Here is a 13,089-nt window from a genome sequence, read left to right as displayed (position 1 = left end):
ACTATGAAAAGATACACTATTGTATATCTTTTTATACTTCTCTCGTTTCTAGCCCTGATGAGGTTGAAGTTTTGAGCCGCTGAAACGCGTTAGCGTAATTACATGTGCATTAAATGTTTACTGGACTAATACTACTGTTGTGGCGCTCCCCTTTTTCTCCTAGGGGGAACATACAGGTGTAAAATTATGCATGGTGATAGGAGGAGAGAGCAGAGTAGCAGAGAGATGTCCAGTAACAGGGTAGGGGAAGGACAAGACCTGTAAGAGTTACAGGCCTACAGCAGAGAAAAACTAGCTTTACTGCTCTTCCAGGCAGGACTATGCAGTGTGGATGGACAGAAATACAAATCTTTGGGCAGGTAAAACACCTTGTTGTGATGCACTGCTGTACGGTGAGTTGAGGTGCGTGACAATGGATACATGCATTCTTATGCAGTGCACACCACCACTCAGTGGCGTCACAAGGGGGGTGCGGCCCATACCCAAGTGACACCATTACGTGGGTGACACCAAAATGGCTGACAGTCTATTTGGTGTCACTCCATCTAAAAAGTCAGGGACGCGGTCATGGACCGAGAGCCCGACGGTGTCAGGAGAGAGGAGGGGACCCGGCGGCATACCTCATCCTGCCGGGTGAAGGTCCCCTCCTCTCTCTGTCGCTCCCCTTTTTCTCCTAGGGGGAACATACAGGTGTAAAATTATGCATGGTGATAGGAGGAGAGAGCAGAGTAGCAGAGAGATGTCCAGTAACAGGGTAGGGGAAGGACAAGACCTGTAAGAGTTACAGGCCTACAGCAGAGAAAAACTAGCTTTACTGCTCTTCCAGGCAGGACTATGCAGTGTGGATGGACAGAAATACAAATCTTTGGGCAGGTAAAACACCTTGTTGTGATGCACTGCTGTACGGTGAGTTGAGGTGCGTGACAATGGATACATGCATTCTTATGCAGTGCACACCACCACTCAGTGGCGTCACAAGGGGGGTGCGGCCCATACCCAAGTGACACCATTACGTGGGTGACACCAAAATGGCTGACAGTCTATTTGGTGTCACTCCATCTAAAAAGTCAGGGACGCGGTCATGGACCGAGAGCCCGACGGTGTCAGGAGAGAGGAGGGGACCCGGCGGCATACCTCATCCTGCCGGGTGAAGGTCCCCTCCTCTCTCTGCCGGCGTCCATCACCAAGATGGCCGCGCATGCGCAATGACGGCACGCACGATGACCCGGCCTCGGGACCCGGCCTCGGGACGCCCATGCCACCATCCTGTATGATGTGCAGAGCAAGTAGAAAGCAATTGTTTTCTATGTGTCCTGTTCACACCATGCGATGGTGCGCACTGCATTAAAAAATATGCATGTATGTATTTTTATGCAATGCAACTCACCGTACAGCAGTGCATGAGCCCATGTTGGTCTATGCAGATGAATGCAGCTCAGTGGACATGCTGTGAAGGAGCCCTAACACCGAGCAGTGTAGAAGAGTGCGTGTTCCGGAATACTCAGCACATTTTAGTCATTATGAAGCAATACGGAGGCTGCAGGTTTGAGCTTGTTAGCAGATTAAAGATTTTTCTTCTGCACAGCAAACTGCGCGTGTGGTTACATTCTCTGACCGCATGTTCTGCCGAGAACCGTGTAAGAAGGAGAGCTGAGGTCACCATGACCTCCACTAAACTATTCCTTTCAATGAGGATTAAGTTTTAGCAAGAAGGAGCCATAATGGATTTATCACAGTGGAATCTTCCAAAAAGGTTTCGACAAACATCGCAAATGTGAGCATAATTATTCCGTTAGAGCCTGCCAACTATTTATGCCATGCTGGATATAATGCCATAAGCAGTCAGAAAGAAGTTTGATTGATTCCATTACTCCACAACCTTCATCATGACCTGACTGCTAGACATAATCACGATGCAATTATATAAGACTCTGTGCAGCGCATAGAGAACACTGCATTCCAATAGGACCTAGCTAGTGGACATGATTGTAATTAAATTTTATCATACTCTGTACACACATTGAAGACAACCCGTCTGCCATGGCCTAAACACTACAAACTTGCCATATTACAAGCAGGGCAATCCCTGTAATAAGGCAGCCTGAGGGTGTTACCTCAGGTGGCATCTTTTTGGGACACGTGGCGGGGGCCGAAATGTTTCGGCGCAATCTCTACTCTACAGGCATGTTTGTTTTACCACAATTTAGCCTATTTCACCTCGTCACGTTCATTTACTGTCCTGATGCTGGCCAATTTCTATCAAACTATGACTAATGGCTTTAGCATTTATATCTTTTTGGGGGGTGAGGATGGTGCTGTTTTGGGTGCGCTGTTTTTCATTTTTTTTTCCTCCAAATTATATAGTAAGTTGCTGAAGAAAAATAAAAAAAAGCATTGAACAGACGGTCAGCAAAAACTACCTGATGCAATCTAATTACCCCTAGCTGAACGTTACAATCATAAAAAGGAAAATACCCTCATTAATAGAAAACAAGTAGGTAAGGTATTGATGTTTGGAGAGCTACTTATCAATCAGTTGTTGTGGACCGATATGGGTTCTTAAAAGCATCAATGGGTGTACCGATCTGTGCCCACAGGCAGGGCACATAAGAAAATTTACTGCAGTACACAGTACTGCAATTTAAAGAACTCATCCATAGTTTGTTGAAGCAGATCTAAAAACCGAACCACTAAAATCTCATTTAAGCTTTAACATGATAATATCACTCGGAAAGCCTATTTTTAAAAATTTTATTTGAGAGTTTTCCAGTAGGGATGCACCGGTACCAATTTTTCGTATGAGTACGAGTACCAATACTTTTCCTCAAGTACTCACCAATACCAATTACCGATATCTTTTTTTTATTTTTTATGTCATGTGACAGTTATTCTAAATCAATACAATCTAATGATTTTAAGACAGTAGTGGAGCGCCAGGGCCCGGTCCCAGCTGCAAACGCTGGTCCCCTAGTAGTTCTGACACTGACTTCAAGCTGTAGAGGGACTGCAAATTCCAGCAATAGATTATACAGCAATGCAGAACACCACCAGCTAGAGAGGGCTACAAATCCCAGCAACACACTGTACAGCAATGCAGAATAATTTGAAGCTAGATACTCTGTGTTGCTCACCAGGGCTGTGTGGGGTCTCAGGAGGCTGTGCAGTGTCTCACCCGGGCTGTGCGGGGTCTGACCAGGGCTGTGCGGGGCCCCACCAGGGCTGTGCGTGGCATCTCACAAGGGCTGTTTGCAGTCTCACTAGGGCTGCGTGCCGGTCTCACCAGGGCTTTGTGGATCCCACCAGGGCTGTGCGGGGTGGGTGTGGCTCTCACCAGGGCTGTGCGGGTGGGTGTGGCTCTCAACAGGGCTGTGCAAGCGAGTGCAGGGCTGTCTGGGCAGGTGGGTGCAGGTCTTACCAGGGCTGTATGGGAGGCGGGAAGGATAAGGAGATATTCAGCTTGCCAGCACTGCAAACAGCCGCTGCAATGTCCCCAGCACGCTGATGTGAGGTCCTCAGCAAGCGCGGGACCTTACTGCAGCCAAATCTTAAAGTAGCAGTATCTGTGCTTAGTATCGGGGCATATTGACGAGTACGAGTACACGTGAAAATCCCCATCATCAGCACCGATACTGGTATCAGTATCGGTACATCCCTAATTTCCAGGTAATAACAGCCAGTGATACTGGTATATAAGGTCATTATTTGGGCACTTTTTGTTATGGGGTGACATCACACAGCCCCTGTCTCCCACTATATCTTGCCTACAAATCACTCTGACACATGGTCACCAAAAAGGATCTGTGCAAATGCATATTACAAATGCATATTCCAGTGTTACCACCAATTAAAATAAGGCCTGTGAAAAAAAAATAATATTGCAGCAAGCAACAATTGGACACTATGTCCCATGAAAAAACACATAAAGCCTGTTATCAGTGTAGTGCGAGTGGACAGGCTGTGAAGAGGTTGCAAGACATCAGCTGCATTAAGATGTAACAAAGGATGAAAAAGGTAAGAACCCCCAATTCCTACACAATATTTCCTACCTACATGACCTATAGTAAGAGTTTATTTCTACTTTAACGAACCTGCCAGTGTCCACAAGCCCTACAGTAATCTATGCAATTGGTCAGCAGCACTCCCTTAGGGATCCCACTCTTTTATAGTGAGGGGACTGGCATATACAAAAGCCCCCTTGCTGGTCCCTCTAAACCAGCTGACCTACGTTCAAAGGCCTGACAGTGCACTATGGTTACCATGGCGCATTCATTATTTTGCCAGGTCTGCGAACCTTGAACATGCAGAATTCGAGCTAGAACAGCATTCCTACTAAATTATCTCTGAATTAATCTTTCTCTTTCCCAGGTCTTAATCCTATCCCCGGATATGCAGCCTATGCTGCATCCAAAGCAGCTCTGACCATGTTTTGTGCTGTGATGCGTCAAGACCTCTTGAAGTGGGGGATGAAGGTATCATCTATCCATCCAAGTGGCTTCAAAACAAGTAAGTCTAGGGGGCATTAAAGGTGGCCGTTTCAGGGGCACACGGGCCTTTTTGTAGTCTTTTTATTTGATTATATTTGGGTAAAGCTAATGAGTAAGAAGAAGAACCGAGGGATCTATATCCAATACCCAACTGCAAATCTCAGGGCCTGATCAACCACCGTAACTTTTATGGAATTATTAAACCTGGAAGCAATGAGTATTTTGCAGTGAGACTGTCAAGTGATAGAAAGATTGACATCACTGCTCCTGTCATCAGCAGCGGAAAGTACCGGAGAGGTGGGTATAAAGGGGTTGAGGGGTGGGCTTTACACAGACCTTGACACTTTGCCTTGAACGGGCAAAGTGTTAGGGTCTTTAAAGTGCAAATAGGGCAGCTTCCTGTTTTGGCTAAAAGAAAGATATGATTACGAGGAAATGTTGAATGGATTGTGGTAGTTGTGGATGTTTATAAAGTATGACCTTGTAGTATGGCAGAGTGCTACCGAAGAATAACACAGGGAATATTTATCTTCTATTCTTCCCTTAACATTGGAAAATTCCAAACTCACAATCATGCCAGTTGGATATCTCATGGTCTATCCTGTTTTGCAGATATTTTTGGCTCTCAAGAGCATTGTTCAAACCAAGCGCAGAACCTGCTGGAGACTATCAAACCAGACGTCAGAGATGACTACGGAGAAGACTACCTCGAAACTCTGCAGGATTTGCACCACCAGTCAACAAAAACTTTGTCTTCTGATATCTCCCCCCTCTTGGAGGATGCCTACCACGCTCTCTTGGCCCTACACCCATATACTACTTACACCCCCGGAACCTTAGCCTACCTCATTCCTACAATATTCCGCTACTTCCCTCTTTGGGTTTACGATATACTTGCAAAACAAATCTTCCTCAACCACCGTACTATCCTGCCCAGATCTCTAAGAACATTGCATAATAATTATAAGACTGACTGACTGAACTGGCAGGGAATAGACATTTTCCGACTGGAGCCAGAAAAACACAGAGGAACCTCTAAAGAGACTTAAACTTTTTTTTTATAAGTTGATGCAATAAGTGGAAATGCCCTGAAGCTTCTATCACGCCTATGTTTGACCTCCTTCTGTACATGCAGGTTGCTTGGTTGTGTTCAGACTTCTCAACCTGCATATATCTTCTGAGATTGAGAGAATAATGAGAGCCTGAGACAGCCAGGGAGACGGACTTTCAGAAAGAGGCCAGTATTGGCCGCCCTAGCGTTTCTTTCATGAAAAGTTTCCTTTAAGGGGCAGGTCCACACAAAACAAAACAAAAAAAGGTTATCTGTATTCTGCTAAGTGGGGCAGGATTTAATTCTCAGTCTTGCTGTCCTGGACTCTCTAAGCTATGGGAGGTTATGATTGTGCTTCTGCTATTACAGACCTAAGGGATTTCTCCGCACATTGCTATGCAGAATTCACTAGAAGGCAGATGATTGGATTTCTGTGTGCTGTGCCCTGCAATGGATTCTCCATAGACATAACATGAAAAATCACTTAGGCCAACAAGAGTACTCACTGGGTGCCCAGAAAAGGTTTATTTAACATATAAAAAAGTATGTGGGGACATTTTAATGTTTCTGCTATGAGACCATTTTTTTTCAAACTGGTTATAATGACAGGTTCATTTTAACGCAGACCTGACATTTAGTAAGACATCTAACACAGCTGGCTTATTGCAGTCAGGCCAAGATGCTTTCTGCTTGCCTTTTCCCCTCTGAAAGCCAGTCCTATGTACCCCGGAACCCCTTGCAGTTGAATTATGTATGCAGATTGTGACTTGGAGGCCAGGTCATAGCATAGACACATCCCTCTATGCAACTTCATGCTTACAGAGAGATGTTCACATTGTATTTGGTGGAAAGGGAAGAGTTTTATGTTGTGCTTCAAGTTTGATTTGCATACAGTGTTTGTCGGGTTTCAGGGGTTGCTTGAATCTGCTCTCAAATAGTCACTTTTCTTACATTTTTAAGACCTGTTTACTAACTGGATTTTAGGGCCTCGTGCCAGATTCTGCGCCCAGCCTCCAAGATTTTTTTTTAACTATTTTGTATTAATTCTTTTTTTTTTAAATTTAAATGTTTTTAATTTATTACTATGTGTCCCCAGTTAGTTACAAACACTGGAGTGATCAGCTGATCGCTCCAGTGTTTGTCCTGCACAGAGGATTGGTACATATCAATGATATGTACCGATCCTCTGCCGCTCGGCCACCCTCACAGGGGGGCTTAGCTTCTCCTCTGGATCTCCGCTGCTCTCCCGGGCAGAGGCAGCGGGGGGATCCAAGGAGAAGTGAGGAAAGCACTTCAGCCGTGAGGGGGGGGGGGGGGCATGCGAACGGAGCCGCTGTCACAGCAGCATGTGCGGGGAGGAGAGAGAGAGAGCTGCCGCCTGTCGGATCCAGGCCGAGCGTCTCTCTCCTCACCGCTCAACGTGCTGCTGTGATAGCGGCTCCTCCCCCCTATGCCGCCTGCAGCGCTTCGTTAACTTTTCGGATCCCCGCTGCATACAGATGGGGGATCCAGAGAAGCCCGACGGCGGGAGGACAGGACATCGCGATCTACCAGGGATCGCTTTGCGATCGACTGGTAGATCGCGATCGACCTAATGGGCACCCCTGATCTAATGTATAGTTATTCAGTCATGTAGCCACAAAGATAGATTGTGACATATGACACAAAGGGCATAAAAATAGCCAACCCCTTTCAGGGGCTCATACAAATACCCCCTTATATTAAATAAAGATGTTTCTGGATTATTCAACGGAGTGTGGCACTTCAATTCACAACCTTACAGCTTGCCACTACAAACCAAAGAGATCGTCTGAGATGTAGAAGCTGCCTCCCAGTAGTCAGATCACCTACAGTATAGTGACTCTTTCACATGATAATTGGCAACCCACAACAGTAGGATAAACTTGTGGTTCCAGAACTTTTATTCCACTTATTTCCAGTATACATGAGACAAAGAGAGATCCTACATGGGATATTGCCACTGATCCCCGTGCGCACTTCCTGCTCACAGCCTCTGCATTGTCAACTCAGATAACGCTGGGCTGTGATGGGAGCAGAGAGCCAGAGCAGGGACATGAAAGGCATGAACAAGGGATCTAGAAGGATCCAGCACACCCAGAAGTGTCAATTTCAAGCTGTACGAGAGGATGGCTGTAGGAGAGAAAAGTCCAAAGCAGAGGCATGAGTGAGGAGTTGTTTTTTTTTTTTTTACTTCTCCATGATCTATTAAGCTCCTAACATCATAGATGCTGACAGGCTCTCTTTAAGGAAAAAGTGATGCTCCTAATATTAAGTATCATTTCTGGCCACTGCTGACCTCCTACATTGGGGCCGGACCTCCAGCTGTGGTGCAACTACAAATCCCATGAGGTATTGCACACCTAGCATGCCTTATAGAGGTAGATGCATGATAGGACTTGCACTTTCACTACAGCTGGTGGGCCTGCAGTTTGCCTATCCCTGTTCCAGATGATGAGCCTCTCTGGCAGTCTTATGCAATCATGCCAAATGAACATTGTTCAACTGGTTGAAAAATCTCCCTATAGACAGGGCCTGATCCTTCTCATTCTCCTTATAATAAGGAAGGATGACAAGCACCATGCATGCACTATATAGTCATCTGAGCACCAAGCTGGTCCTCTTGGGCAACTTACTATAGATGAATAGGTATCTGTTGACCCATCGTTCTCAGAGATATGTCCACCAATGGACATCCGCGCTCTGTGTTAGGTCAGATTCCAATCAAACTTCTAAAATCTCAAGGAACATGTTTCAGAAGGCACCATTTATAAACTTGAAAATGAGCCACGAGCAAGCACTTTTATTGAAGTTTAAAGTTGGAATTCTTTGCTTTTTGGTTGTAGACATATTATCAGACTTACTTTCTCATACGATTTCAATGATCAATTTTCTTAAGTACAAAATAAAACCAAATACAGTTGATTTTTAATAGCAAAGGCCCTGATTCGATGTTGTATGTCTACCTTCAATAGCAATGTAAGAAATACACCAGTTTACACTTAGGCCCCTTCCACATTTGAGCTGAGCGTCTTTGGGTGTATTTTAAGGCTTTTTTTTAAAATGTTTGTACAGGCGTTTTTCTGAACCTTTCGGTCTTGAGTGTTTTACTTTATTTCTAGCCAATGCAATGCTACTTACTAGACAAAAAAAAAATCCGCAAAAAACTTATATTACACATGTTCTTTTTTGTCCATTTTTCAAGCGCCATTGAAGTCTATTGAGCCCAAAGTGCTCGACTCTTCTCCAAAAGACTTTATCACATGTAACAACTCTTCAAGCTCCTATATTGGGGGAGAAAGCTTACATAGGTACTGGGCACTGCCCCCCCCCATAATACATTGACACACATAGCATATAGAAGGAGATAAATGGGGCTCTAGCTGTTGGTAACCCAGTACTATGTATCAAACATATGACAGCAGGAAATGAAAATGGTTTAAAAACATAAACATTTTATTTACATGTATCATATTATTATTATACAGGATTTATATAGCACCAACAGTTTGCACAGCGCTTTACAATATAAGGAAGACATTACAATCACAATACAATTCAAGACAAGATGGTAAGGAGGGCCCTGCCCCTGAGGGAATACAATCTAAAAGAGAGGGACTAGTGATACATGAGGAGGTATATAAGCACAAGGTATTGCTAAAAGCAAATAAAGAGACCTTCATGGTGTATAACTCGTCCCTTGTAGACCAGCCAAATAGCCAATAGCTAGATAATATAGGAAGGTACCACAATATAATCATAAGAATGTTCAATTAGTTGAGGTGGGGACTAAGCACAGTTGATGAAGACGCTGTCTTAATCAATGCTGGGGTACGAGTTAACGCATTTCGCCAATGTCGGCTTCCTCGGGAGAGGGACCTATTGCCAAAGAAGGTCATAGAACATAAAGAGAAACACATACAAATACACTTGTGAAATAAAATAACGTGATCACAAATAAGGAAATGACAGTAAGTGAAATATTAACTTATATACCTGCCTACGCCATGAAGCAAAATGGGGACCCAAGCTTGGCAAACAACGCCGCCCACTACGGGCGCAAGGGACCACAGGAGGGGCAAGGCCATGAATAATCTCAGTTACATGTTTCCAGCATGAGTATTCATGGCCTTGGCTTAGACGGTGAATAAGGCTGGGACGGCCCTGTGACCAGCCCACAAATAATTCAGTTCAGTTGCTTTAAGTGAAGGGTACTGATGGATTTTAATTGTCCCTTCCCCTATCCAAAACTAGAATAATAATTTTTGGCTACAGACTTTTGGCAAAAAACTTTGAAATACATATTTGTAGTACTGAATTTTTCCTTTATTTTTCCATACTTGTAAACAGCGTTTTCAGACTAAAACTCATTTGCAGAGATATTTTTTAGCAATTAATTCCTTTTGGATTCACATTTGTATAGTTGCTGAATAATTAAGATGAATCCATAAACCCCCAGCAGAGATGTGTTCCCAGCAATAAATGCTTTATTTTCCTTTTGTTTTGTGTGTGCTGGTTAGTGGCACGGGGCAAGCTGCGCACTTATAGCGGCGTATAGATATGGCCATCATTACTGAGCCCTCCAGCTGAGGAACTCTGAATCCAGCTGCTAATACTCCTGTCTGCCTTCCCTCGTCTCCTGCCTTGCACCGATTATAAGCTCAGTTTGAAAACTACTGTTTTCATTTTTTAAGATCCACAAAAGTAATAATAGCAATAAAAATGTTATTACCAATCAAGATAGCGGAACTCTAATGTACAACTGCATTTCTGGTAGAAATCTGAAGCTGCGGATTATAAATGTAGGCCTGTATGGGCCAATTGTCATGGGTCATTTCAGTCTTTATTTGCTGGTTCACTAGAATGAGTACTGAAATTTCCGTAACATGTAGACCTGTGGTCCCCTTTCTGGTTGACTAGGGTAGACCCATGTCCATCACCATTCACTCCCAACTCTCTGCTTCCTATGGTAATCTATAAAATCGGGATTCCTTCTTCATCCTGCTTACATATGGGCCAGAAATCCTAAGCTGCTCATATATATTACCATCTGACTATACAATATTTGTACAATCTCCTTTAGATTAACCAAATCTATGTATTGTGAGGGTCATCCTAAACAATCCATTTCATTTGTGTCCAATCAGGAAGGCCCTTGTAATACAAAGCTGATGGTAGATATGAAGGAAATTGTAAAATCAGATTGCAGCATATATAGTCAAGGTAGGGTGGTTATGATCCGGAGGGGTCCTCAAGGGATCTGACAAAGGTTCAATTCCATTATATGTTGGGATATGGGCCCACCAATAATTGCTGAGAAGACTTGTTGGGATGGAAGGCTGCCTATGAGATGTTGGGTTTGGGGAACACCATGAGATGTTGAGATGAGGGGGTTACTCATGAGATGTTGAGATGGGGCCGTCCATGAGATGTAGGGATAGGGGCCCACCCACAAGATGTTTGGGATGATGGGTACTAACTAGAGATGAGCTGGGCTTGGTGCAAACCCAGTTCATCTGAGTTCACCCAAACTGTATTTGCACCAAGCCCAGCCTCATCTCTAATACTCACCCATGGGATCTTGGGATAAGAATTAGATGTTTGGATGTGGACCCATCCATAAAATGTTGAGATGGGGTCCCACCCATTCCATCCATTGGGATAGAAGGTCACCCATGAGAGGTTGGAATAGGGGAGGTAATGAGGTCACCAGCACACCGAGGTCCACATTATCAGTCCGCCCTTTATTGATGTTAGATAAACATGCCATCACAAGAGATTGCCAATAGATAGATTTTTCTAACGTCTGATACGACTGATAATGTGTACCTCGGCATGCTGGTGCCCTCATTACTTTTATTGTCTTTGCGGCGCCATTCGCTGGCCACTTCAGCGCGCACTGAAGTGAGCAAGAAGAGCTACATCAGTCTGGAGTGTGATGGTATATCTTTAATGTTGGGATAGGGGACCACCCACGAGTTGGGGAGGGGGGGGGGCACCACTAAGATGTTGAGATGGGCGCCCATCCATGAGATGTTGAGATTGGGGGGCACCCATGAGTTGTTGAGATGAGGGGGCACCCATAAGATGTTGAGATGGGGGCCCATCCATGAGATGTTGAGATTGAGGGACACCCATGAGCTGTTGAGATGGGGGCCCCCATGAGATGTTGGGAAAGGGGCCTACCAACAGGATGTTTGAGATGAGCACTAACCTATAAGATGTTGGGATGGGAACCAACCCATGAGAGGAGGGCATACCTATGATATGTAGAAATGGAGGCTCACCCATGAGACATTGAGATGGGGCCCCACCCATGAGACGTTAGCTCTTGGTCCACCAGTGTCTTAAAGCATCCCCACTTGCACTTATTACTGACAAACCTATTGATATACATCAGTCTTATATTCTGTAAACTGGTAAAACAAAGTGAATTTATCAAAACGGAGCAAAATCCAAAGATAACTATTTTGTCTTCCTTTATGAAAACAGCCACCGGCCTTTATTATCCAAAGCAGTTATGTTTCCGAAAAGCCATTCCGGCTTCCACAGCCAGTCCCGCAGCTGTTCCCTCCATCTTCCAGCTGAAGCTGCTATGATTTTAAATGCTATCCTATCTAGAAGAGTATTCCAGGAACACGGGCAGACAAAACATTGTACAGCCAGAGCCAATCTGAAACACAACACTGGATTGTGTCGGAAAGTAAATAGGATTATACATGCTTGCAATCTATTCACCTGCCAGGGAGATATTTGGATTCGTGCCACTAAGGTCAACCAGCTGGCTGTGCATAGTACAAATATCTCGTCTGGATCCGCAGGGATAATTCTTTCAGAGACGATGGTGGAAACGGAGGTGAAATTAGATAGGGAATCTGTACTCTTTTTGAATTTATTTTTAGAAGTGTATACATGACTGAAATATATGCTAAGAAGACCACATAGGCAGCCTTGCCGACCTCTCCCTCTAAAAATGTTACTGCCTGGCGTCCTCTGGTCTTAGGACTTTCTGAATCACCCTAAAGAACAGACAGACCCAATCTTCTGACTTCACTGATTTGTTGAACAGAATATCATCTCGAGGAGGCTTAGCCTGACAGTGTGCTCTGCCTAAGATGGACGACTGCTGTGGAGGTTCACCCTCTAGTTCTACTGCCTTGCAAGGATTACATGACTGGCTGTACAGAATTATGTATCCTTAGACAGGTAGACAGGGGCGTCACGAGGCCAGGTGTCACCCGGTCTTCAGGCCAGGTAACACCCCGCCGTGTCGTCATCATACGTGCGCGTGATCTCCATCTGATTGATGCCTGCCAGCGGCCATCTTGGTGATGGACGCCGGCAGAGAGAGGAAGGGACGTTTACCTGGCGGGATGAGGTATGCCGCCGGGTCCTCTCCTCTCTCCTGACACCGTTGGGTTCTCGGTCCATAACCGAGTCCTCAACTTTTTAGAGGGGGTGACACCAAAATGACTGTCAGACATTTTGGTGTCAACCCTGCAATGGTGTCACCCTGGTGCGGGCTGCAATGCCCTC

General features: G+C 44.8%; 1 protein-coding gene across 1 annotated transcript in view; it reads left to right on the top strand.

Annotated features, from left to right (window-relative positions):
* The window catches only part of HSD17B2 (hydroxysteroid 17-beta dehydrogenase 2), a 33,419-nt gene extending 27,866 nt beyond the window's left edge, over nt 1–5,553 (top strand). The window contains exons 4-5 of the mRNA XM_018555881.1: nt 4,366–4,503; nt 5,097–5,553. Coding sequence (XP_018411383.1) covers nt 4,366–4,503; nt 5,097–5,461 — 503 coding nt within the window. The 3' untranslated portion in view covers nt 5,462–5,553. The remainder of the gene's footprint in view (nt 1–4,365; nt 4,504–5,096) is intronic.
* The last annotated feature ends 7,536 nt before the right edge of the window (nt 5,554–13,089 follow it).

This window comes from Nanorana parkeri, unplaced genomic scaffold (genome assembly GCF_000935625.1).
Source record: "Nanorana parkeri isolate BGI_ZX_2015 unplaced genomic scaffold, ASM93562v1 scaffold216, whole genome shotgun sequence".
Lineage (NCBI taxonomy): Eukaryota > Metazoa > Chordata > Amphibia > Anura > Dicroglossidae > Nanorana > Nanorana parkeri.
This window is presented reverse-complemented; position numbering and strand designations above follow the sequence as displayed.